This window comes from Microtus pennsylvanicus, chromosome 19 (assembly GCF_037038515.1).
Source record: "Microtus pennsylvanicus isolate mMicPen1 chromosome 19, mMicPen1.hap1, whole genome shotgun sequence".
NCBI lineage: Eukaryota > Metazoa > Chordata > Mammalia > Rodentia > Cricetidae > Microtus > Microtus pennsylvanicus.
Genome location: NC_134597.1, coordinates 32,496,656 through 32,523,172, shown reverse-complemented (window position 1 = coordinate 32,523,172; position 26,517 = coordinate 32,496,656). Strand labels below are relative to the sequence as shown.

Genomic DNA, 26,517 nt, shown 5'->3' with positions numbered 1-26,517 from the left:
CTCTTGCCCCAACTTCAGCAAACATTTCTGTGACACTCCCATCCAGACGGCCTCTCAGTGGCTGCTTCCCCGGCTCATCACCCCCTCCCCCGCCCCCAGCATATTCTGCTTGCTCTGTTTCATTGTCAAAGACAAGGAAGTGCAGCCCGGGAGTTGGGGATCTCTGGGTGTAACATGGAGAGATCTGGTGTGATGGTTTATATTGTCTACTTGACAGAAGGGAGAGTCACCTGGGAGATGAGCTTGGAGTGTAGAATCCTGACAGGGTAAACTGAGAGGAGGAGACTCATCTACTGTGGGTGACGCCATTGCCTAGGCAGGAGATTCTGGGCTGCATAACTGGGAAACCGAGCTGAGCTCTGGCATGTGTGCATTCACTTCTCTCATAGGACTGTGACCTGGCGGCTTTAGGCTTGACTTCCCCACCGTGAGGGCTGTAACCTGAGTCTGTGAGCTTAAATGAACCCTTCCCCCTTAAGTCTTGTCAGTATTTTACCACAACCACAGGAAAAGCAACAAAGCCGACTCTTGAGACAACCGCGGCAATCACAGTGCCCGGAGCGCGTGGCATGGCTAAGTACCAAGCCCACGCACTTGTGAAGTGCCCTTGTTTAATCCTCCCAGCAAGCCGAGGTGGCAGGTATTTCCTAGTCTTTTAAATGAGGAAGCTGAGGCTCAGGCTGGCTGTCACCTGCATAGTAATTGGTATGGCAATAAAGCAAAAAGACAGAGAGAAGTCGCAAAGAATAAAAGCTTGCAACGGTTAGCAAGGATGAACAGTTAACAAAACCCCCCAAAGCTATTATACACCAACAAGGAGAGACAGCTCAGGCGAAAAGCTGTCAGAGGGTATGAAAAGGCAAAGCCCAAGAGGAGGAATAGAAGTCAGGATGAGAAAAAGCTGCGAAATAGTAATAGTCTCACACATCAGACAAGAAGCTGGAAAAGACGGATTAAATTTTGGGAGTGCAGGTGTCAGGTTTCCTAACATCTCCTGGTTAGGAATAGGGACAGACCCGTGTGTGTGTGTCGTCAGCAGGTTGTGGGTACCCCATGGGTAGGGCAGGGTCTGATCCAGGCACTCCCAGCCTGCCACTGCGCTTCTTGTTGGGGTGGGGTGTGTTCTGTTTGGGTGGGTGTTGCTGTTTGTCTCTGAAATGCTCCCATAGACTCATGCTTTGAATGCGTGTTTCTCCAGGTGGTGACGTTATTTAGAGAGGTCAGGAGCCTAACAGAGGCGGGGAACTAGAGGAGGACCTTGAAGGTCCTTATGGTGACAGGCTGAACTCTCTGAAACAGTGAGTCAAAGCGACCCTTTCTTTGGCTAAGTGTGGTTTCTGTCAGGGACCTTGTCATAGCGACGGGAAAAGTAACCACAGCGGGTAACAGCCTTGTTGCCTTCAACAGCCATCCTAGCAGAATCCCTAATCTGGGGGAGGACTTTCTTCTGCCCCCCAAACCCCTGCAGAGCAGCCAGAGGCAGCCCCGTAACCAAGCTCATCCTGCAGACCAGCTCCAGGTGACTTCATTGGCCATGCAGGAAAGAGGCTCACAACCAGGAGTGACCATCCGGCCACACCACTAGGTGGGGCACAACTGCCCTCCCCCCACTGTGAGCATCCTGGGGCCACAGCGGTGTTCCCTGGGAAATGGCTATAAATACAGAAAAGCCGGTGGTGGGAGAGGAGGCAGGGTCAGGGCACCTGGAGTCTTGAAGTCCATAATAAATTCTGTAGCCACTAGATTCAACACAGCCGCTAGGGATGGCCCACCAAGAGTCAGGCTTCAGTACGGACATGGGGTCGAATCCGTCTGTGAGTGTGTTTAGAAGGCAAGGGAGATGTTTGCACTTTGTAATATAAAATGTCAACTGTTGCTTGGTTTTCCCAGCACTTACCTACCTCCACTCGGGGAACTGTTCCTAGCTGAGGCTCTTACTTGGCTTCACACTTCCGCCTCCATCCTAGGCCCTGTGTGTGTGACTGCGCCCTGTGATTATTGTCACTGCTCTATTTATGTTCTGGGGTTCTAATCCCTGCCCCCTGGGCTTCCTCCCACGGCTGAGTTCTCAGTTGCTGTCTTGCCTCCAGGACACAGACACAGAGGGTGCGAATGAGGCTCACATACGTTACAGCATCTTGGGGTGACCATGGTGGTCGTCTTAGCTTCAAGATGGAGGAGCATGGGGTATGCATGCGGAGGGCCTAGCCAAAGGCACAGCGACTCAAGACTCCTGGAAATAGCAGTCTACCGTGGGGACTATGGGAAAGGGAGACACCTGGACCAACTGCCCCAGCTGTAGCACAAATAATAAAAACCCAGAGGCAGATGTTGGGGTTCAATCTGAAGGTCAGAAAAGCAAAGCAGCCAGCCACTGGCTCTTACCTCTACCCCTGACCGAAAATGGGTGGTCCTGCCTCCAGGATGATGAGACTGATATGAGACCTGTATTACCCCACTTTATAATCCTCTCTAGAGCCATATTAAAGGTGTGCACCATCACTGCCCAGCCTGTATGGCTGACTAGTGTGACTGCATTGCACGGATCTCCAGGCAAGCTTTCTTTCCCAAAGCACAAATAACGTGCCACCATACTCGCCTCTCATCCTTCCCCGCCTCTCATCCAGGCTTAGGACTCGGGCTCAGGATACTGTGAAGATCTGACCTCCCTCAGCACAGCCTAGGTCTGGGGAGCGTGGGGGTTCTGGGAACAATTTCTCTTCTGCTTTCCATCTTCAGGGGTTTACTTTCCTCTGGCCATTGAGCTCACAAAATATGAACTGTGCATTTCAGGGGTTCTGATGCGACTTCAGTAACTGACTTTGCAGGATGTGAAGACGGGAAAAATCTAAGTATATAATTAGAAGTTTAGATTTCTTTCTTTACTAAGGCTAACACTGAGTAGAAATGAAACAGCATCCTGACAAACCCACCAAGAGAATGTGGAGGAAAGGGAAAAGCGCTACACCTGCCTGGTGGGCACTTCCTGCTGCCTTTTGAGTAGAGTCCAATGTTTGCATTTTGCTTTGGGACTCACTGATTGTATGGTCGGCTCTGCAGGATTTGGTTAGCTGGTTCAAGGGGACCAGTATAGAAATCTAGATTGGGGTAAAGGGAAAGAAGCCAGAGGTTGAGGGAGGGTAAGTCATGGGCTGTTGGTGGCCACCTTCTGCCTCAAGGAGTAGTGAGTACAAAGCACCAGCTGGTTTTTGTTTATTTGTTTGTTTATTTGAGACTGGGGTTCTCTGTGTAGCTTTGGAGCCTGTCCTGTCCTGACACTTGCTCTGTAGATCAGGCTGGCCTGAAACTCACAGAGATCCACCTGCCTCTGCCTCCTGAGTGCTGGGATTTTAAAGGCGTACTTCACCACCACTGCCACCACCACCACCCGGCACCAGTTGGTTCTAAGAAAGAAACCAATTACACATAAAGAGAGAAGCAGGGGGAAAAGGACAGAGGTCACTTCCTGATGCCTCATAGGATTCCAGTTCCCACTGCCATCTGCTCCAGACAAGTTCTCACCGCTGGACAAAGTCATTGGCATGTTGAATCCTGCTATCTGCAACCGCAGGCGTTCTAACAAATGTAAAGATGTGGAAGGAAAGAAGAAAGGAAGGGAGGGAGGGACCTGGTGACCACACCACAGTCTAGAACTGTGTGCACGTGTGCGTGCCTGTGTGTGTATGTGCGTGTGTGTGCGCGCATGTGAGCCTGTGTGTGTGTATGTGCGTGTGTGTGCATGTGTGTGCGTGTGTGCCTGCGTGTGCGTGTATGTGCGTGTGTGTGTGAGTGCGTGTGTGCCTGCATGTGTGTGTGTGTGTGTGTGTGTGTGAATGTGTTATCTCGGAGCTGTGTCCCTGGTGGGTAAGTGGTGCTGGTAAACTTGTGTGGATTATAAACCGTCAGGATCTGTCAAACAAGAAGATCACTAGGCAGGCTAGGTGGCGCCTTCATTCTAAAGCCAACCCCTTCATTTGTTCTTCGCACGGGCTTTCCACTACCCCTAAACTCTGACGCAAGTGCGCCTGTGACCATCACCTCAGTCCAATGTTCTCGGGGCCCACTCTCTGGGACATGATGGCCTGTGGGGGTTTTCCAGAGCTTTCCTGGAACCTCAGGTGCCCATCACACAGGAAGAGTAGGCCACCGAGGTGAAGAGAAACACACCCTTCATCTAAATTAAATCCAGGCCAGGCAACAAAATTGCAAGCTGTGTCTCACAGAGCAGTGGACTCATCCCTACTTGTTCCCAGCATCTCAGGGACATAAAGGTCCTGAGCTGAGCCTACCAGCAGAGGGCAGCAAGCGTACGGTGAATGGGGGACTCCCTGGTTCCTGAAAGGGGCCTCAGAAATCATTGCGACTGGTTTCTTCATGATAGAGAGGAGAAAAAAAGCCGAGACCCAAAGAGAAAGCCTGTCACCGGACCGGGAGTCTTGCTGAGGGGTGTTCTGAGCACTCCTGCAACCAACACTCTGACACCTCAGATGCTGCTGGGCTTGATGCCAGAGGCCCAGGAAGACAAGGGCTTGTGCTTTGGGGAACCACACATCTAACAAATCACAAAACTGAATGTCACTGATGTTGTAGAATAGGCTTGAGAGGGACAGAGAGCCCATTTGGCTTGGGAAACCGCCCATTTCTTCGCCCAGGCTGTAAGCCCTGTGCCAGGCACAGGAGCTACATGGCCACCACCTTCCTCCAGCTCTCAGTCAGCTAGGGTCTAAGCGAGTGGGAGAGGGCGGGATGGGAGAACAGGGGAGGTGCACACATACCTGGCAGCTGCCAGGAGGGAGCCGCGCTCGCACTGACCTTCATAAAGTCAGCTGTGTGGATGGATGGGGCTTCTCACTAATGTGAAACAAATATGGCTCATTGGGGGACTCTGAGCCCAATGGAATAGTTGTCGTTTTGAAAAAGTTGCGGTTTGTTTGGTGATCGAGTTTTAGAAATAGACAGAATACACTGACCATGTTAGAGAAATACACGAAAATGTTTGCAGATGACATGAGAAGGGAATATGGGGTTTAAAAAAACATCTTGAGAGTGGAGAAAAGTTATGTAAACAGTGACTCCTTTTACCCACAAGATAGTAGTTGAAGTGGGTGACGGGTTGATAGGTGTCCCTTAAATAACCTTGTAATTTACAGACATTGTTCTCTCTCTATTTTTCCCTCTGAGACAGGGGTTCTTTGTGTAACCTTGGCTCTCCTGGAACTAGCTCAAACTCATAAGAATCCTCTGCCTCCCCAGTGCTGGGATTGAAAGCGTGGGCCACCACTGCCTAGCAGTTCATTTTTACATTGCATGTTTGGGTGTTTAGCCTGCATATATGTCTGTGCTCTATGTGTGTTCAGTGTCCACAGAAGCAGAGAGGGTTTTGGATGCTCTTGAACTGGTGTTACAGACAGTTGTTAGCCAACGTGTAGGTACTAGGAACAGAGCCCGGATTCTCTGGATAGGCAACTATTGAACCATCTCTCCAGCCCCTAGCCTTCTAATTTTATCTAGTGAAGTCTTCCAAAATAAAAAGTTAAAATACCAAATAAAAATGTAAGCCCTGCAGCACTGCGTGGGGCCGACTATAGAAACTCTTGAGGTGGGTGCAAAGAATTCGGATGGTTCTGGCAGGCTTGACAAGTGGGGGTCATGAACCCTGGGTGGATGACAGTGTGCCGTGCACAGGACGGAGAAAGGAGTCCCATCTGGGTGACCATTTGTTTCAAGAGAAGATGCCAAAGAGTAACTGCTGGGTGAGAGGATGTGGCCCATGGCAGGCCTTCTAGATGTGGGCTTTCTTGGGCATTTAGAAACACACTAAGTGGTGTGTGCTGTTGCGGTTGTTGATGGGATTCATTTGACAAAAGGGAAGGTTGAGAAGCTTGGTGAAGGAAGTATCTGTCCGTGAGGCACTGCGGTGGTGCCCTGTCTGTCTGTCTGTGAGGTGCTGCGGTGGTGCCCTGTCAGTCTGTCTGTGAGGCACTGCGGTGGTGCCCTGTCTGTCAGTCTGTGAGGCGCTGCGGTGGTGCCCTGTCTGTCTGTCTGTGAGGTGCTACGGTGGTGCCCTGTCTGTCTGTGAGGTGATGCGGTGGTGCCCTGTCTGTCTGTCTGTGAGGCGCTGCGGTGGCGCTGTCTGTCTGTGAGGTGCTTGCCCTTCAACTGGCGTCACATGCCTGTAATCCCAACACTAGTGAGGAAGCAACAGGAGGATCCTTGGTGGCCAGCAGGTCTGAGTTAGCAAGCAAGCTCTAGGTTAAGTGAAAGACCCTGTTTCAAAAAGATGACACACACACACACACACACACACACACACACACACACACGCTCGCGAAAGCGTCCTTGGAAGAAAAGGCTTACTCTGCATGTTTAAAACAGAAATAGCATCTGTTGGGACCAGGGGGACGGCTCAGAGGGCAAAGTGCTTGCTGTCCAAGCACGAGATCCTGAGTTCAGATCCCCAGAACCCACATAAAAACTAGGCATGGCAGCACACTCTGTACCCCAGCGCTGGGGACAGACTGAGGATTCCAGGGCTCACCGACAACCCGGTCCAGTGGACATGGCAGGCTCTCAGTCTGATGAGAAACCTTGTCTCACAAAAAGGGGGGTGGAGAATGACAAGTACCTGATGTCGACTCTGGCCTTCACATGTGCGAACATGAGTAAACAAGGCCTCACGTATACAAATCACACACACACACACACACACACACACACACACACACACACACACACACACTAGCTAGTGGAAGGGAGGGGCTGGAGCAACAGCCAGCACCGAGCTCTAGCTGGCCCACCTCAGGCTGCTGGCCCAGTTTCTAACCTTTGCATATTGTCCGTAGAAAGAGGGCAGCAGCAGGAGAATTAAGGTAGTAGGGTGTGGTCTGTTTGGCTTGGAGGGCTGGGAAAACTGAGGGCTGAGTAGAACAGGATACTCTCTTACTTCAAGCCAGGCGACCTGTCAAGCTTCTCCTTTTCCAAAAGATAACATTATGAAGTCACCTGGGCTCCGCGACCTCCAGACTTAGAAGTGGAATTGTAAGGAACCCCAAAACCCACCTCTCTCCCTTAAAGTAGCCCCGTCTGTCCCGCTGTCCCTGCCGTTCCTTGTGGAGCCACCGTATTCCACAAGCGTAGGGCACAGGTTTGAGGAGATCCCACGGTAGCTAGGGCTGCGGCCCAGTTGCCAGGGCACCATCAACAGGTCACCATGGTGTCCACCCCAACTCACAGGAAGGGCAAATGGAAGATGAAAATGGCAGTTTCTGGAAACAGCGACGAACTGTTGACACTTCTGTTGGGACATGCCCACTGGCAGGTCTCCCGAGGAGACATCTGTCCTCCGTAAAGAGTGTTAGGGAAAAAAAGTGATTCCCAAGGGCTGACCAAAGTCATTTCAGCTGAGATTTGCTTCATAAAATGAATTTCTGTGCTCTTAGAAAGGAGAAAATGAAATATCAGGAAAAATGGAAATGAAAAATGTGTGTGGGACCTGCCCTGTGCTTACATTCTCACATCAGGCTCCCTTGACTTCCAGGGAGCTTCATTTACGTTTGATCTTTACGAGGCAGGAAATTCTACTTTTATTTCTTAGATGTTTGGCCTCTTAGCCTTTTTTAAAACATTTATCTTATGCGTATGTTTTGCCTGCATGTGTACATGTGCCTCGTGTGTCTGCCTGCTCCCCTCCCCTACAAGTTCAGAAAATGGTGTCCCTGGAACTGGAGTCACAGATGGTGTGTGCTGGCACTTGAACCCGGGTCCTTTACAAAAGGTTCTCTGCAAGCCCTGTTAACCGCTGAGCCATTTCGCTAGCTCCCTATATTAAACATTATTAAACACTGCTTTTGTTTTGATTTGTTTCCCTCCCTTTTTTTGAGATAGGGGCTCTTACTTTGGAGCCCTAGGTGGCCATGAATTTGGGATCCTCCTGCCTCAGTTTCCCAAGTGCTGGGTGTATAACATCACACCCAGGCTATCGATGCATCTTTTAAGTGGGAAATAGTGTTTCCCTTTCATAGTTGCCTTGTGTTTCTACATTTAGATTGTGTATGTGTGTGTTTATCATGTTCTTGGAAAGCTAGACACATGCTTACAGACCTGCACAGATCCACACACGAGGTGTGTGCACAGATGTGACCTGGAGTGTAAATTAAAATAAAGACATAAAAGGGCATTGATTTGCAAAGATTTTCCTTCTGGAGATTCAGAGACCTAATAGAGAAATGAATATTTTCTTGTTTTGTCAGAGGAACTAGAAGTGGCCAGCTCCCTGCTGTCCCTCGGAAGCAGCAGCTTCGCATGGCATGGATGGGGCTCCCTCACGCCCACCCTGTGCTGCTTCTGTGTTGTACAAACAGGGCCTAGCGATGTCGCCTTTCTCTTTAGATGCAGAGATTAGAAATCTTTGAAGGGAACAGTCATGGGGACACACAGGCACAACAGACACAGGTGAAAAAAGGGCTCCATGCACCTGGCTTCTCCAGTGAGCGCAGACCATAGCATGGGACTGGTTTGTGGGGAATGTGGTGACCTTAGCGTTGCACTTTTGACTAAAAACTGGGGAGCAAAGCCTTCCTTGAGGTGTATAGCCCAGGGTCTCACTGCCTGTCCTGGGGTCTCACTACCTGTCCTGGGTCTCTCTCACTACCTGGCCTAGGATGTTACTGGCTTCCTCACAAGGTGGGTCTCTAACTTCTTCCAACACTGAGGGTTCTTTTCTGAGATTTCACAGGAGCTTAGTGGGTTTTGTGAGCTGTTTCATATTTTGAATGAGAAGCCACAAGGGCCTGAATGTGTGTGTGTGTGTGTATGTTGTGGTGTGCCCACATGCTTGCATGCATGGACACACACACACACAGACACACACAGACACACAGACACACACACACACACACACACGAGCAATCTTTCAAGTTTCCTGGCTTACGCAGCAATGCTCCGAAAGTACTGCATGCTAGCTTTAGAGAATTTGGCAGCATTAGAGGCAGAAATCCATTCATAGCTCAGAGGAAGCCACGAGGAGCGTGTACATGGCATCTATTTTTATCCACATTAAAAGAAAAAAAAAGCCAGGATTCATCTCACACAAACAAAGGGATTATTTTTCAGGTGTTCTGGGCTCAGAGGCCCAGGCCATTAAGGGATTATCTTAGGGAACAAATGAAAGAAGATAATACATACACACACACACCTGTCCACTCCCACCACACACTTATGCACACACACACACACACACACATACACACCGCTGTCCACCCCCACCACACACTTATGCACACACACCCCATCCACCCCCACCACACACACACACACACACACCCCTGTCCACCCCCACCACACACTTATGCACACACACATACCCGTCCACCCCCACCACACACTTATGCACACACATACCCGTCCACCCCCACCACACACTTATGCACACACACCGCATCCACCCCCACCACACACTTATGCATACACATACACATACACACACATGCACGCTTGCACACACCCACGCACATCCTCCTCCTCAGTCCTCTCCACCTAAGGCCTATGGCGTCGTCTGTGCCACCCCTCTGTGGGCACGTAGATCCTGCCCATAGAGAAGAAAACTTGCAGGCTTTCATCTTGTGCAGTTCCCATCTGCTCACCAGAGTCCACATCGTTATACCCTTCAGTCCCCACAACTTCAGTCCCCTGAGAGAGGCAGGGCAGCCTTTGTTGTCCATCTTGTGAGGGATCGCCCCCTTCCCCCACAGAGTCCCAGAGGTTAAGGACCCAGGTCACACATCTAGTAGAAGGTAGACGTGGAACCAAGCCCAGGCCTTCAGATGTCACACCTTTTCTATCTTCCCTACTTGCTACCCAGCCCTGCCTTCTTCCTCCCTTCCCTCCTCCTTCTCTTCGTTCCTTCCCTCTTGTACATTGCATGGAAAAATAGCATCCTGCAGAAAACAGCTCACACAGATGTGTAGAGCTCAGTGAACTTTTACTGGTGTAAGAGTTTCCAGACCAAGACAGAACGTTCCAGAACTCTGTAGTGACTGCACCCATTGCTGTCACAGCTGCTTCAGAACCTGACGTGTGACACAGAGGTGGCTTTGCCCTTTCCCTTTGCGTGTTTGTCAATGTGCTAGCCCGTAAGCAGGCTCCACATCTGCCTTCCTTCGCTCGGTGTCCTGTGAGGTCCGTCCCGAGTGCGCTGGAGCTCTGATGCTTCCTCTTCTTGCTGTTTCTCTTTCTTTGGTGCTCGGGATGGAACCCAGGGCACTGCTCATCCTGGTCTGAGATGCCACTATTAAGGGCACTCTCACGTGTGACGACTTTACCATGGACATGTAACCATGTGTCCACCCTTTCCACTGTGGGAGGACGTTCGAGTTGTCCCCAGTTTGGGGGCCATCATGAACAAAGCTCCCGTGAACGTTCTTGCCAATGGTTTTGGGTGAGCTTGTACACAGGTTTCTGGGGAATGTGTCTAGGAATAGACTTGAAGGTCCGAAGGGATGGGTGGGCTCAGCTGTAGTAGATATTTCAGACAGCTTTACAGATCGTTTGTGTTGCCTGAAATTTTGGGGATGAATCCATCAAAAAGCAGCAAGTTGACATCTTAGTTTTTTCTCTACTCCAATTGCAGATTTCCCCCATGCCTTTCCTTTATCTGTCTGATATTCTGAAGTCTAGCAATTTTAACTATCCCGGGAAAGGGTTGAGGGAACAAACTTGGGTACTATTTTGGGAGTTGGATTATTCAGATAGCATGAGGGGGGTGCGGGGGTAGGGATGGGAACAAATAAGACATGTCTAATTGCATAATTTAAAAAATCGTCCCAATTATCAGACGCAAGCACTCATGAGCAAAAATGTATTCTGGCATCAAGCAAATTTACGTTTTTGAATTAGCTGCTGTTTTTATAATATTTAGCATTCTGTTCTCTCCATTAGCATGAATCATTCACAGTTGATTGTATTTGATGCTTAGAGAAATAAGCCCTTTCGTAAACGCTAGTTAAATCACCCAGCCTGCTCTCGCTGTGTGGAGGAAGAGTGGACTGCATTTGATTTGCGGGGAAACACATTTATTCACTCATTCCACAGACGGGCATTGCTTAGCAGCCTGTGGGAGGTGGGGAGGGTAGAAAAGGGGAGATAAGATGAGATCCCGGAGCATATGGAATTCATTGTGTATCGGGGAAGCCATTCATTTGTTCATTCGGAGATTTATTGTTATGGTGGGGCCGCTGAGGGCTTTTGAAGAGTGGAGGTAACACAGGGAAAATGGTATTTTTGTGATCTGACAATGACAGGAAGAATAGATGGAGCAGGAGGAACTGGGGAAGCAGGCGGGGAGGGGGGATTGCAGAAGCGATGAGCTCCCGGCACAGCCTGAGAATGTAAGCTCTGAGCCTCCATCTTGTACTCCCTGCTGGTGCTAGGACGGGGTGGGGTCATCCCAAGACATTTAAATTCAATTGGCTTGGCATGGCTACAGGGATTGGTGTTGTCTCCCGAGCTCCCTGAGGGATTATCATGTGTAGCCTGGATATCACAATCACTGTTATAAAGGAAGATTAGAGGGGAGGGAAGGGGAGGCTTGGGATATAAGGGTCTAAGGCGAAGGGAGGTTAAAGTCAGTCCCCAGCTTTACTGCTAGTGACTGCGAAAAAGATGGAAACGGGATCCATCCACTGTGTCAGGTAAGAGTTCCGTATCTGAAGATCTGTGTTGGAGCCCCCCACCCCCACCCCAACAGCAACTTGTGCCTAGAAATGGGCCAATGGAGCACAGTCATACAGAAGTGACCGTGCCCTCGGGGATTAAGGGACTGAAACGTCACTTCTGCACAGGTGGCTGGGTCACTGGAAAGTGAGGGACTCTGGACCACAGCTCCCAGTGCTGTAATTTAGCTCTGAAGCGGCTCCCACCGTCCATGTGTTAAAGCACCACCCTGTGCTTTTGGGAAGTGGGGGACATTTGAGAGTTAGGGCTTGGGGGAGGAGGTCATCTGGAGGGGTTGACCTTGAGTGGGACCCATAGCCCATTCCTCTTCTGTTACATTAGCATCTCAGTCCTGAAGTGAAGGCTTCTCTCTACCAAAGAGCCCACAGCCCTCTTCTCTTTCTAGTTGATCGTCTCCGGTATTCGCTATAGTGACAGAAAGCTGACTGGTACTTGGGTCACCCCTGCCCCCATCAAGGGTCCAGGGGTTCAGGACTAGTGAAGACTAATGCACTGACAGCTTGGGGAGGGGAGGGGTCAGAACCGACACCCCTGGGACAAAGATAGAGAGGAGTGAGAGACAGGGGCAATGTGAAACCCACACAGCATGTGTCCTGTGTCCTGGAAGGACTAGGGGCAGGTCAAACACAGGGGACAAACACAAGTGTGTCATATGCCGTAGGAAACCTATGTGACAGAAAGACGCTGTGTGGCTCCCTGGGCATTGTAAAGGTCACTAGAGGATATTGTTAGATGTCCCCTCATGGATGGGTGGGTGACGTGGGTGACCTCGAGGTCTGACGTATGAGGGCCACACCTCATCTGCTCAAAGACAGCATTGGGGTCCCAGCACATTTTAGGACAAGTAAATGCCATGGGAAGGCAGAGTGGGCCACGATCTACCCCCTGCCCACCCTACTTCCTGTTTTCCACCCTACTTCCTGTGTACTTTTGTTGATAGTCTACCCCGAGAGTCAGAGTTCAGGTCACCCCTTGCTTGGAGAAATGGTAAACAAAGATAAGAGCTCTAAGCACTGGAATTTATTTTTTTATCCACTTGGACTAAAAGCCACTGCCGGTTAAATTTAGACAGCCGGTTCCAGACCCCCTCCCGCCCTCTTGCTTCCTGCCCCCTCTCTGCCACCATGCCTACAGCATGGTCTCTGCTGGTTGTGGAATATGTAATGTATTCACAGGGCTTGGGCCAGAGTCAGCCTGTCTGGATGTTTATCAGAATGTATCACTGGAGGGCCTGGGAGACAAGAGCCACTTCCTCTGGTCTCCAGCTCAGTTCGTCAGCAGCAGCAGCCAAAGGCTACCCAAATATTTACCCAAACATCCGCCAGGCAGAGCTCCCGGCTTCTGTCTCACACGGTCTAGGTGGGCTGTGCCCCAGAAGATGGGGGTGTCACAGCATTGCTGCAGACCTTCTAGGTTTACAAGGTCACCTTCCACCTGCCTGGAATCTATCTTTGAAAGGCTCCTTTTCTTCCTTCTCCTTTTTTTCTTTCTATGTGGCATAAATCCCTTTGCAATCAACTCTAAGATCCAGAGAAATCCTTTTGTTGACCCGGAGTTCCGTTGTTTTGAACATTGCTTCAAATAAATGCACCATTGTCTGGGTTCTGAATTTTCTGGAAAAAGATCTCCACTGTGATGTGATTTATTGTAGCAGGATCCCGCCTCCACCCCCCAACAACACACACACTCATCTTCAAATCCCTATTGACTGCACAGGATATAAGTAGGGAGGGCCACGCCCAAGCTGGAAGAAAATCCTCCTCCCTCATCAAAAAATTCTTCTTTGTCCAAGAATGTGTCTGGGACCACATTTTAAGGATTGTTGAAAATTTAGGAGTATTTTATTACTTTATTTTGATTTTATGTGTATGGGTGTTGGCCTGCCTGCTCATCTGTGCACCGCTTGCATGCAGTGCCTGTGGAGGCCAGCAGAGGGCAGGAGATCCCCTGGGGCTGGAGTTACATGCCACCCTGTGTGCTGAGAACTAAAACCTGGTCCTCTGCCAAAGCAGTCAGCGCTCTTAACTGTTGTACCATCTCTCCAGCCCCAAAGGTGTTTTTGTGCGCCAGCTTAGGAGAAAAGAGAGTTAGATGTCAGTGTTTTTGCTGACACTGATATCAGTCGTGGGACACTTCAAAGAAAAAAAAATGAAAGAGGAGATACCCAAGTTCCAGAAATGTAACCCTGTCACGAGGAACCATAGGTCAGAGAGGTGAAGCAGCTTGCTCAAAGTACTCAACAAGCGAGGGGCAGAGGCGGCGTCAGACTACAGGCCAGTAAGCCATGGCTCAACAGTATGCTTTCTGCCCATGGTGCTAGAGATGGATGCATTAAACAACAAAGCCAGAGGAGAAAATCAGAGCCACACCACTATGGCAGAATACTGGTTAAAGATGTGTTACATTTGTTTATGCTGTAGAACATTGGTTTTAACGATGCATAGATGTGTAGAATTCTTTTATGTTGCATTTGTTTAACTCTGTGAAGCTGTGTTACTGTGCCTGTCTAAAACACCTGATGGTCTAATAAAGAGCTGAACGGCCAATAGCGAGACAGAAGAATAGCTAGGCAGGGCTGACAGGCAAAGAGAACAAACAGGGGGAGAACTCTGGGAAGAGGGGATCAAGGAACAAGAAAAGAAGGGGCCAGCCACACAATCAGACATGGAATAAAAAGGAAAGAAAGGTATATAGAATAGAGAAAGATAAAAGCCCAGAGGCAAATGGAAGGCAGAATAACTTAAATTAAGAAAAGCTGGGTATAGCCAGGTGGTGGCAGCGCCCGCCTTTAATCCCAGCACTCAGGAGGCAGAAGCAGTGTGTTCATGGCCAGCCTGATCTACAAGAGCTAGTTCCAGGACAGCCAGGGCTATTGCACAGAGAAACCCTCTCTCAAAAAAAACCAAAACAAAACAAAAAAAACCCCAAAAAACAAAACAGAGAGAGAGAGAGAGAGAGAGAGAGAGAGAGAGAGAGAGAGAGAGAGAGAGAGAGAGAGAGAGGAGGCTGGCTAGAAACGAATCAAGCCACAGCCAGGCATTCATAAGAAAGAAAAATAAGTCTCTGTGTGATTACTTGGGAGCTGGGTGGTGGGCCCCTAGAGAGTAAAGAATAAAAGAGTAGAAAAAAAACCAAAAACAGCTACACACATTGAATGTGCTTCTCTCTTCTGCCCACTCCCCTTTTCTTCCTTTCTTGTTTGGCAGTGCTAGAGATTAAGATGCCCAGGACCTCACGCGTGCTGAACCAGTGTTCTGCCTCTGAGCCACACCTCCAGTTCTCAGTGCTCAAGTGTGAGCCAGTGCAGTGGCACCTCCTTCTGGAGTGGCCACGGAAAACCCCAGGGAAGGCAATCACTTGCGGAATGACGTGGAGCCTGTTCTAGATCAAATAGGAGGCGAACTTGAGTAGTGCGACTTTGCATTTCTTAACACCTAGGCATGTAGAAAGAGAACAAAACCCAGGTGCTCCGGCCCTCCCTGTCTCTCTGATGGGCACTGAGGACAGCCACGTGAGTGGACAGGGAGAAGGTATCAGGCGCTTCCTAGAACTGCCCACCCAGAGCTGTGAGAAACTGCTGTCTGTAGCTCCCATCCCCAGTCTATGGTGACTTTGCTCCAGCAACCTGAGTCAGGACCAAAAATGCTTTTTGTTCAGACTGTGTGTATGCGTGGAGTATTGCACGGGACATTCTTGTGATATAAGAATATCACGTTCTCTTTGCTTATCTGAAATTCAGATTTAACTGGATCTCTTTATTCTTGCTTGCCAGTCTGGCAGCTTGAGGGTTCTTACCATGCTAAGTTGAAAGCTATGTGGTTGGACCAGTGCTCTCAGGTGCATGGAAAAACAGGAAGGAAACTCAGAGGTCCTCTAAGTTCAACACTCATTTTATGTACCCAGAACACCCCACTGCAGTCAGAGCGGCTGCTCACACAGAAGGTCTATTAACTGCTTTCTGGAAAAATCACCATCAGATTAGCTACTCTTAAACATATACCCAGCCCCAGTTACGACAGTTACAAGTACTCTATTAAGATGCTTTTCTTGTTTGTTTTGTTTTGTTTTTGCCAAAGAAATGGAACATGATGGGGCAGGATTGTAATCCTCACCCTCAGGAGGTTGAGGCAGGGGAATCTCAAGTTCAAAGCCAACCTGAGATACATATAAAGACCGGTCTCTCTCTCTCTCTCTCTCTCTCTCTCTCTCACACACACACACACACACACACAAACCAGAAGTTTAAAGAGTAGTTCTTTGTGTTTTCTTTTATAATGAATACTTAGAGGTTCTTTACTTTCATGACTGGCCGACAGAATCTCTGAGCCACTGTGAGTCTAGCAGATCCAGCTGGAAGATAGCAGGGAAGTTCCTGGCCTCACTGAGACTCCATTTGTAAGTGTAGAAAATGGGGCAACCTGAAAAGTCACTGCCAGGCTGCCCTCTTAAGTGCTGCTCTTAAGAGGCACTGCTGTGGTTGGTTCTTCTGCTTTGGACACAGGATGAGTACATGAATATCAAAGGCTGTTTCCCTGCCCCGTGACTCCACAGAAGCCAGTTCCATCCCTGCTCAGGTAGCAGACAGGTGTACCAAGGATGAACTCCCATGTCAGGTGGGGTGCCTGGGGGAGAGGAGGTCCTCTCTGGTGGCAGGAGGATGGCGGGTGCTATTGGGTAAATCCTCCAAGATGAGGCAGGGCTGCAACTCAGTATGCCAGACGGACCTAGGTCCAATCATTTCCTGGCTCCAGGTCAGTTGGTTGTGGGAAGATCTTTCCAGTGTTACCCAGTTCATGATCCGTTCTGGTCCTGGGCTCCTTGCTGTCTGCAACCCTGTAAGCCTGAGGAGTACCATGGTGGTCTCACATCTTTCTATCCAGGGTACTTTATAACCCACAGGGCCTGTGTCAGGCTAGTGACTCCCCTGTCTCAAAGACAACTGAAGCCTCTGTTGGTTTGAACGAGTAATGTCCCCAGAGGCTCATGGATTTTGAGTACTTGGTTTCCTGTTAGTCATGTATTTGGGGATGACATAGAGCTTTAGGAGGCGCGGCCTTGCTGGGGGAAGTATGTCACTGGGGGTGGGCTTTGGGAGTCATAACCTTGCTCCTCTTCTAGTTTGCTCTCTCCACTGCCTATACAACTGTCATTGCTTGGCTTCCTGCTGCTATTAAGGTCTCTCCTGCTGGAACTGTAAGCCAGAATAAACTCTAAGTCACAGCAACAGTGAGCTAACTGACACAGCCGCCCAGGCACTGCTCATGTCCCAGGGGAGGAAATAGAGGCTCCGGAACTTAGGTGGCATGGGAGAGCTAGGGCTGAACCTGTTTCCACAGTGCTTGGGTCCTCTGTCTACACCGCGGTCACCCCCCTTTCCACCTTGCGCTATTAGAGGTTTCTCTCTGTCGTTGGTGGCTCCCGTGAGAAGGACTTTTCTTTCAAGAGTAGCCTCTGCAATGGCAGAACTCAGTGCACAAAGGCGCCAACTAGAAGGATGGCGTGCCCCTTCTCCAGCTGGAAGTAGACGCCTATGGTGAGGTTTTTAATTAAACTGGGGCGGCAAGCTTAATCAGGGACAGTCCCTGCCTTGGAGTTGTTGCCCATAGAGCAGAGTTTGGTGGCTGCCCAAAGTAGCCGCTCCGTGGACTCAGACTCCCCACTTTGGGTAGAGCCTCAGTGAATTGGGGGGGCTACCAGCAGCTCTGCCCATAGACCCCCCCAGGCCTGTCCAGAGGGACTGTGGGTCCCCTCTACTCCCCATGACATGTTGCCAGAGATGTGGAGAATCACAGTGGGCTCTGGGGAGACACAGCCTCCTGGTACATCCTCCCGCTCCTCCTTCCCATGCGGTACCCGCATGGCACTGAGGAGCAGCAGAGAAACTCTGCTCTCTCGTCCTTCAAGGAATGGAAGGATTTCCCCTCTCTCTTCTCAGTGCCCCAGAAAAAGCCCCTCCTCGTTTTCTGGGTCAGCTGGGCCTGTGGCACCCAAGGCTTCCCACATAGGTCATCCCACCTGTTCTCTTTAGAGCTTCCTGACATAGGCCTCTACCAGTCCCAGCTCTGGCTCCTGTTCTGGGTCCCCTCTTTTGGTTTTCTTATCTCTATGATTGGGTTGTTATGATATTGGAAAAACCCTACGGGGGTGACTGTGACTCCATGAGAACAAGTCACCCCCACAGTCTCACAGGACAAAAGGTTCTTAGTCTTTTTATGTTTTTATTTCAGTGATGGATTCTTTTAGAAATACCCCCCCACTTTTCCCCTAACAATAATTTTATCTGCCTCACAAGGATGCCCTTAGCTACTCATGAGACCCCTTCAGGTCTGTGCCCCACCTTCTCTATGGCAGAGAGCTGCTTGTACCTGCTCTGCACCCAGCAGAGATGACCAAGGCACAGTCCCTGGGGCCAAGGACACAGGGCTATTCTAGTAACTGCTGGAAGTGAGGGCTGGCTTTCACGGGACACTGTGAAGGTCAGGATCTGCCTTGGATGGGGGTAGGGACACCGGGAAGCCTTCCCCAGAGAACAGGAGCCTGATGCTGAAGCAATTTTCCAAATACATTTGTGTTCTTTCACACAGAAACAATAAAAGCCGTTAAACAAGGTTTTGGAACAGCACTGCAGCGTGTTCCGTCGCCGCTGCATGTTTATTGCCATTTTATTGGCACACACTCTTCTGTGGTTTCTGCCTCACTTCAGCCTGGTCCCAGCCCAGAGATGGTGGCGGAGGCCTGTGTTAATGAGGGCAATTTGTTTTGGCTGGGGATCTTAGACTCTTATGTTTCTTTTGTCTCTCTGCCTGCTGCCTGGGTTGTGGGCCTCGTGCACGCGTGGACGCCTGGCTCTGAGGCTGTCAGAGTATCCTACCGCACACAGGGGCAAGGCTTCTCAAAGGCTTAGCATGAAGGTCAGAGTGGCCGGGAAGATAAGTCCCTCTAGGTATTGGATGTGACACTCCAGGTCACTCCAAGGAGGCCCTTAGGGGAGGGCCAGCTGGCTGCAGAATTTTCCCCATCAGGATCAACGGTCCAGGCAGCCAAAAGCAGAGGTCAAGTCTATGAGCCACACACACAGGACAGAAGATGGCGTGGTAGAGAGGGCAGGAAAGGAAGCGCGGTGGGGACGGGTGGTCAGGGAAGCCAGGGCAGTGATCCTGAGGGGTGGGCACAGCTGAGCTAGATCCCTTCAGGGACCAAGACACAACAAGGTCCCAGGGGTCAGAACCAGGAAACACAAGAGTCACGTGTCAGTGAGAGGACGCAGGTCTGCGGGGCTGCTGTTGCACGGGCAGGCTGAGATGCACACTTCTAAGTCTGAGCTGCTGCAGGGAGTGGATAAATGAGGAGGAGTCAGGGGGGACAAGCGCACCTCACACCCCACAAGCTGGGAAACCCTTACAGGCATTTGTAGGATCGCCCTTCAGAACCTTGGTTCTGAGCGAGGGGCAGGGAGATGTGGCTATAACAAGGGTGGGGTTGGGATGGAGAGACGCCTAGCCGGGGGGGGGGGGGAGGCATGGGAGCAGAACCAATGATGTCATTTATGAGAAAGGAAAGTTCTAGGCTTGTCGAGAGGCTTCGCTGTGTTCTGTGGGTGATTTTTGCTTGTGCTGGGTATAAACTGAGGTGTAGATTGTAGACGAGGGAACTGAGGCTCGGGATTGGTGTGTAAGGTCAGTAGGCATAGATGGTGGCATCTGGCAAAATGAGGGATGTGACGTTCTGGAGTGAATACAGACCAAATGTTGACTCCAAGGCCTGTGAGCAGGACAACAGAAGGACACAGGAGAGCAGTCTGTGGTGAATGCTTCGTAGGATGGAACATAAACCAGGTCAGCAGAGGAAAGGGCCCTCTTGGGACCAGGGTCTTCGGGTCAGGGAGGTTAAAGGTGAATAGGAGAGAGCAGGAAGATGGCCAAGAGAAGGAAAGATGCTGTGGGTTCTCTGCTCCCTCCGCTGTAGAAGCCACTGCAAAGATAATCTAGGACCTCTCTCTTTGGACCTGAATAAGGCATGGGACAGGCTGTTCTGGCTGGTCAGGGCTGGTCCCAGGTAGCACAGGGCTGGCAGCTCGCTTGGAAGGGGCAGGAAGCCATTCGGGAATCCTGCGGCCCTTGCTTCTGTGGTTAGCTACGTGGGGCTTTGGCTCTGCCGGCTTTCTTAGCCTTGAACTTCAGTCCCCCTGGGTGTCAGCAGATTCCTCTGGTGTGGCATTAACATGGGTGGTAATTACCTGCCCCATTGTCTTCATAGTCTAACTTGGGGGTGGGAACACCCCATCCCAATGTGTTCATCCTCTCTGTGACTTCAGCTAGCACAGCTGCTTCTCAAAGAACTGTCCCTGGACCACAGGGTCACTTTTCAGAAGTTCGGCCAGACTGGGGAAGCAGCGAAAATGGTACACTACACACTGTCTTTATTTCTGCTCAGGGCCTGCAGGGCCACAGGAAATGGACGCAAACGGGAGCAGGAGAGGGACATCAGTGGCCTCTTCTAAAGGCTCCTCCTCCGTTCATCTGCGTACCCTCTCTTCTTATAGGTCACCAAGCATGACTAACTGGTCCAGTTTGGTGGGCACACTGCCCTGGAACAGATGGCTGAGCAAACTCAATTCTCCCTGCTAGCCAGACAAGCAGGGACAGCCACCACAGGCTGTCTTTGTACACCCCTGAGCAAAGACATCCCTGTTTCTGCCACACAGCCCGCTGCCCTCTGGCCTGCATCCTGGCTTTGCAAGCTTATGAGCTGGTGTCTAGAGTTCTCTAGAACTCCACGTCAGTCACGCCGGCACCATAAGTATTCTAGAGGTCAACATAGCCTGTGCTAAGGCCCGGAGGAAGCTTTGGAGGTTGTAGAGGGCAAAGGCAAGCAGAGGAGTTTTGTCTGGAGGAGGTTGGGTGCGGAGCAGAAAAGGAGACAAGCTATGTGACCTTGTATTTGCCTCTGGGAGTCTTAATGCGGAGGCAAGAGCAAGATCACATAGCCCAGAGGGTGAAAACCCAGATGCCCGTGGAGCCAGGAGACACCAGGACTCCGTAAGCTGGTGTCCAGAGGGAAGGGCTGCAGCATCTGGCCTGGCTGCAGGCAGGAGCTACTCAAGGCACACTGAGGGCACGCCCTTGTCTGATGCTGCCAGAAGGGATGGGCTGAAGGTGGTCTAAGCTTCCGCTGCTTCAAGACAAAGCAAGCATCTAGATTTTTATAGAATTCTGATTTCCTAAATTCAGCAATTAGTACATTTTAAAAAGCTAAACCAATACCTCTGTAGTTAGACTCAGTGTATAGGCCGCCTGTGCTGACCCCTGTCCTCCAGGGGTGACTGGATTCTGTGGGCTGGGCAGCCCTTGCCGTATCATTTGATGTCTGCCCGCTTTTGGCCCAGTCCCTAGGATGCTGTGGTATTTGTCTCCACACTTGGCTAAGAAAATAACATTCTTTTCCCAAACTTAGACTTGGCAAGTGGGTGGATTTCTGGTTTAGGTGTTGAATCTTAGAAAATGAAGAGGCACCTGATAGGAAGATACCATTCCTTCTCACGCATATCGCCGCTCTGTGGAGTCTAGGAGGTTCTAGTGACCCTCAGAGGCTTTTAGGTCAAGGCAAGGATGACCGTGGCCACCTGCTCTCATTTTCAGGATCCACAGATGAGTGTGTCCAAAAGTAGAGTTTGTTGTTGTTGCTGTTTTGTTTTTTCAAAGTCACGCAGAGCAAAGACAAAACTGTCTGGAACTAATTTCACAGCCTTCTTTCCATCCCTGGAGCTGCCTTTCTTTCTGACGAGCTTTCTCCATAGAAATGATCCCACCATCATCAGACATGTGTTTGATAATTGCACGACGGCTCTAGGCTCAGGGGCCCCAAACCTATGTATTCTATAATGGAACTGGGAGTGTGCAATGTGATCGCGTGAGATCAGAGAGGGGCCTTGGTGGGGGTGTAGGAATGAGACCCCAGCTCAGGTGGACAGGAAGAAGGGACAGCTTCCCCTTGCGTTGGGATTCCCATCCTTAAGTTTTCCTGGGGAGATGAGGGAGCCAGTGCACAGGCCAGTTTCTACAGATACAGAAGCTGCAGGGAGCCATAGGCAACAGGCTTCCCAGGGTGAGTCCAAGCTGTCACCAAGGATGGGAAGCCTTCTGTGAGGTGTGTGAGTGAGTGTTGGTCCATCACTGTCAATTTAAGCTCCCAAGCTGAAGATGGTGGTCTCTAGAACGTTAGACCTAGACTAGTTCTTACAGATTGCTAGGGAAATTCTTCCAGGGCTTCCTGCATTCGACTTCAAATTCCCCCTCAGGAGCCGGTACTGAATACTAGAAGCGCACAGCGAGTTTAAATTTGTTTCATGGCTTGCCAGCTGTGCGGCCTGAGCCGACTTTGGCAGCTGCAGTTTCTCACCCACCAGAAGAGAGACACGCCGGCCTCGCTGCTCGGAGCTGTGTCAGCACAAGTCTCCATTCAAGGATGGCTCAGAAAATAATGTCTGCATGAGAAAACGCAGTGGACACTCGCTTCTGGTCAGCTTCCCCGTGTCCTACCAGGTTGCCTCCCCTCAGGCAGCCTTTGTAGATGGACCCAACCAAACCTTGAATTTGCTCTCTTTCTGAAGAGGCTCCTCAAATGCTCGCTGCACACCTTCACTGCGAGTGGGGTCTGCTGCTTCTTCCAGAGGGACATAGGTAGTCACGGCAGACACAGATGGGGCAGGAGACATGAGATCTTGCCACTCTGGGAGAGCCTGTAATGCCAGAAGGTACAGCCTGTGCCTCTTTAGGGGAGCTCGATCCACAGGTGGAAGGATGTTGGCTTGGTCCAGTCACAAGCTGTTCCTCCCCCCAGGTAGAGATGAGTTTCTTATTCCTGGTACAGTGGGTAGGAGTGGGCAAAATGATCTCTAGTACAGACCCAGGCTGGGTTCCACCTATGCTCTGATTTAAGCATTGTTCTGTTGGCCTCTTGAAGGAAATCACGTCCTGGGAGAATGGGATGTCAGAGGCAAATTTAGAGCAGAAGAGTAGAAAAAGTTCCCAGTAATAAGGAGGGCATGATATACATTGTCAAGGGAAGAACTGGTTACTGTGTGTGTGTGTGTGTGTGTGTGTGTGTGTGTGTGTGTGTTGCAGTCCCCTTTAACAGATGGAGACATAGGCTCAGGAAGGATCTGTGTTGTCCCCAGAGTGGCTGGGTAAGGGACCATTTTGCAGGGAGCCCCAACTCTGAAGGTTTTAGCCCCTACTTTGTCACAAACGAACACAAATGGGAAAAGTCTTAACTGGTCTGATGTATTTCCTCTTTTGTAAAGTGTATCCGTGTGCGTGAGTGCGTGCATGTGCATGTGTGTGTTCATGAACTTGTGCATGCCGAGAGAAGAGCAGACCTCTGTTGTCTTGCCTAATTCATTTGGGAAAGGGTCTCTCACTGGCAACAAGCCAGCCTCAGTGATTCTTGTCTCCGTCTCCCACAGAGCTGGGTTATAGGTGCACACGGCCATGCCCCACTTTGTAGGTGGGCTCTGGCACCCACCCCCAGGTCCCCATGATTGCACAGAAGTCCTCTCACTCCCCAAGCCATCTCTCCACCTCATGGATTCTGTCTTAATCTCCCCATTCACTTTCCTGGATGGTAACCCTGTAACTTGGTGATTTTCAGAACAGGAGCTGTGATCCTTTAGGGGGTCTATACATTCAATTTAAGGGGTGAAGGCCAAAAACTTAGACTGATGTAGTAGCCAGGCATGATGGAACCCACTTGTAATGCTGTCACTAGGGGGTGAGGGTGGGACAGTCAGGAGGATCACTCAGTCTGATCTTACATAGCCAATTCTAGAACAGCCAGGGATATATATTCTATCTGAAACAAAACAGAATAAAGCTGAAGCACAGCAAATATGAAACATAAATAAATGAATAAATAAGTGAATGCATGCAGGGCATAGCACACACACACCCACACGCACACGCGCACACACACGCACACACGCATGCACACACAGTAGACCAGAGCAGACCACATATAGACAGCTACATGTCCTTTTGTGAAACTTCTGTCCCTGTTATGTGGTGAGTGTGCTCTGGTAAATGAATACCAGACTGAATTATAAATTACATTTCTCATGATGGGAACCAAACTTTGAAACCCGAAGCTGTAACACCCAGGTGCTGACAGGAATGCCCATAAATCTTCTTTGCCTCAGTTTCCCCACTTTCACTGGCACCCCTGTATAGTTGGATTCGTTTAACTCTATTAATGCTCCTCAGAGGACCAGCCTCCCTCACAACATAAAGAAACAAGTCCCCCACAGTGGGCACTGTCCTTGGTTGCTGTTTCTTCTGCTCTAGCAGAGAATACCTGGGGGTTAAGCCATCCCTGATAAGTGCAGACACCCCCAATTTAGAATAGAAACAGAAGCACTCAGTTAACTAAGTATCAGAATACAACAACTACATTTTCAATATAAGTATATCCCAAATACCGAGTGAGAAACAATAAAAAAAAAAGTCATTATTTATCTGGATTCAAATTTAACCAGATACCTGTATTTTTTTTTCTGACAGCTTTAAGTAAGTAATAAGCAGAGAGCAAATAGGAGGGAAAGTTAGAAGATAAAGACTTTAAAATGCCTCCAACTAAAAAACTTTGTGCTTTAATATGATCATAAATTAACAGCTGTATGGCATTATGCAAATTTATGTTAAATTATTCACTCTGTCATCACGCCCCAGTAAAAATTATATATATGACATTTAGGGGAGAAATGACATCTTCTGATAAGAGTTTTGCTCTGCATTTTCGTGCAGCTGATTACCTGTGCCTGAGCGCTGTGGCCACCCCTCCCAAGAGGTCCTTGTGGAAGTGGCTCATGGAGTTCCTTCTGGTCTAAGTCCCTGGAGAACCGTCCCAGGAGTGGTGGTTTCTATTGTCCGGTGACGCACAGCCCTGCCCTTTGCCCAAGAGTGGCACCTTCTGGCAGTGAGCGCATGGGCTCCAGGGCATGCCAGAAGGAGGGATTTTATCCATAATCTCTGTCATTCTGTCTTGGAGCAGTCACACCAAGGGAAAAGGACATCCCACCAGCTGGCTAATTTAATATTCAAGCAGACATACGTGACATCATGCCTTTAGGCCTCCTTACACACATATACTTGACTGTATCATTTAGAGCTCCCACCTGAAGGTTCCCGGTATATCCCATCATTTTTAAAACTAATTTCTTTTCTTTTTCTTCCGTTCCTGCCCCACTCCTTGAGACAGGATGTCATATAGCCCAGGCTGGATTTGAATTAGCTGGAAATGACCTTGAACTTTTGATCCTCTTGCCTCTATTTCCTGGGTGCTTGGATTCAGGTGAACCTCTACACTTGGAGGACAGTTTCTTAAAGTCGAGGCACTGCTTGTGGAGGAGGTGCTCCTTTCTGCTCTGGAAGGGAGGGTCAAGCCTTGCAAAGGGAATGTGACCTCCATTAACCTGGTGCCAAGGAGAGCTTGGAGGACAGGAAGCCAGATGGCTTTCAGGAGATTGCAGAATGCCAGACCTGGCTTGAAAATGGTTGTTGGCGGAAGTAAGCTACAGGGAGGAAGGCCGGTAAGAGGACCTGGAATGATCTGGAATGGAAAGCAGGGATGTTAGGAACAGTCCTAGGGATTCCCCGGGGGTTCTGATGCTTGCCATCCTACAGACGCAGGCCGTCGCTCTTCTGAAGGTGCATGAGCTCACGAGTATCTTGCAGGCTCCACTGGCCTTCTTAGAGAGGATGCTGGTTTCTCAGCGCACACAGACAAGTGTGCGTGGGTCTTGGCCAGGAAACTATAATACAGTGTGATTCTGGGCTGTATCCTAATGTCCTTTCCCCATTTGCTTACTCACAAAACAAAGGCATGTAGCTTAGTAGTAGAGTGTTTGCCTTACTTTGTGTGAAACCCTGAATTCAATTCCTAGTCTCTCTCTCTCTCTCTCTCTCTCTCTCTCTCTCTCTCTCTCTCTCTCTCTCTCTCTCTCTCTCTCGTGCAGGTTCAAAGGGGGATTTGAGCAAATGATCTCTGTTTTCCACCCTTGATCATCACTTCCTCAACCACCACCACTGCTGAGCACCCATGTCTGGCTGTGGTGAGGCAGACGAGCATAGGGCTTAGCTTAGCAACCCGGGACTCTCCTTGGCTTGGGCTAAGCACACATATCCCTTTCCTAATGCACCTCATGACCTACCAGGCTGCATGTCTGCCTCAATCCAAACAATGGAAGAGGCTCCTCCTCCCCTGGACAAGGATCGAAACCTCCCTCTCATGAACAATTTCTACTAAAACACATACCAGAATGTGTCTGGGTATGGAAGGCAGTGGCCTGGTGTGGTTTACATTGCTTTTGAGTGTATGCACTGTGAGGTAAATTGTATCCTCTGAGTAAACGTTTAGGGAGATCTCCCTGCTTACCATAGTTAGGCACACCTGTGATTCAAGCCAGATGCATCATGGGAAGGGACATACTCAATGAGCAGAGATTTATTGAATTCTTCCTTAAACCCCATAAAAGGAGGTCCCAAACAGTAGCAGGGTCCTTAGAGTTCCCTCATTTATGTGGTCTGCTGTCACTCATGTGGCCTGCTGACACTCTTGAATGTACGTGATCTGTCTCTCTTCTCAACTCTCTCTATTGCACTGCTTTGAATAAAGTTCCCTTGCTATTTTGCAATGTGTGTACATCTTATTTCAATTATTTGACTAAGATGCCAAGGGCCTGGCAACACCTGGCCCAGACCCTGACCACTGGTGACCATGACAGAGCCTGCACTT

At 49.8% G+C, this 26,517-nt stretch overlaps 1 protein-coding gene across 3 annotated transcripts in view; it reads right to left on the bottom strand.

Annotated features, from left to right (window-relative positions):
- Tbxas1 (thromboxane A synthase 1) overlaps nucleotides 1-26,517 on the bottom strand; it is a 164,925-nt gene that overhangs the window by 7,994 nt on the left and 130,414 nt on the right. Inside the window, exon 10 of one of the 3 annotated variants that reach the window (XM_075953767.1) lies at nucleotides 9,473-25,332. The exons of the other annotated variants lie outside the window; for them this stretch is intronic. Within the exon in view, the coding sequence (XP_075809882.1) occupies nucleotides 24,934-25,332 (399 nt within the window). The 3' untranslated portion in view covers nucleotides 9,473-24,933. Of the gene's footprint in view, nucleotides 1-9,472; nucleotides 25,333-26,517 lie in introns of those variants that run through there. 3 annotated transcript variants of the gene reach the window in all.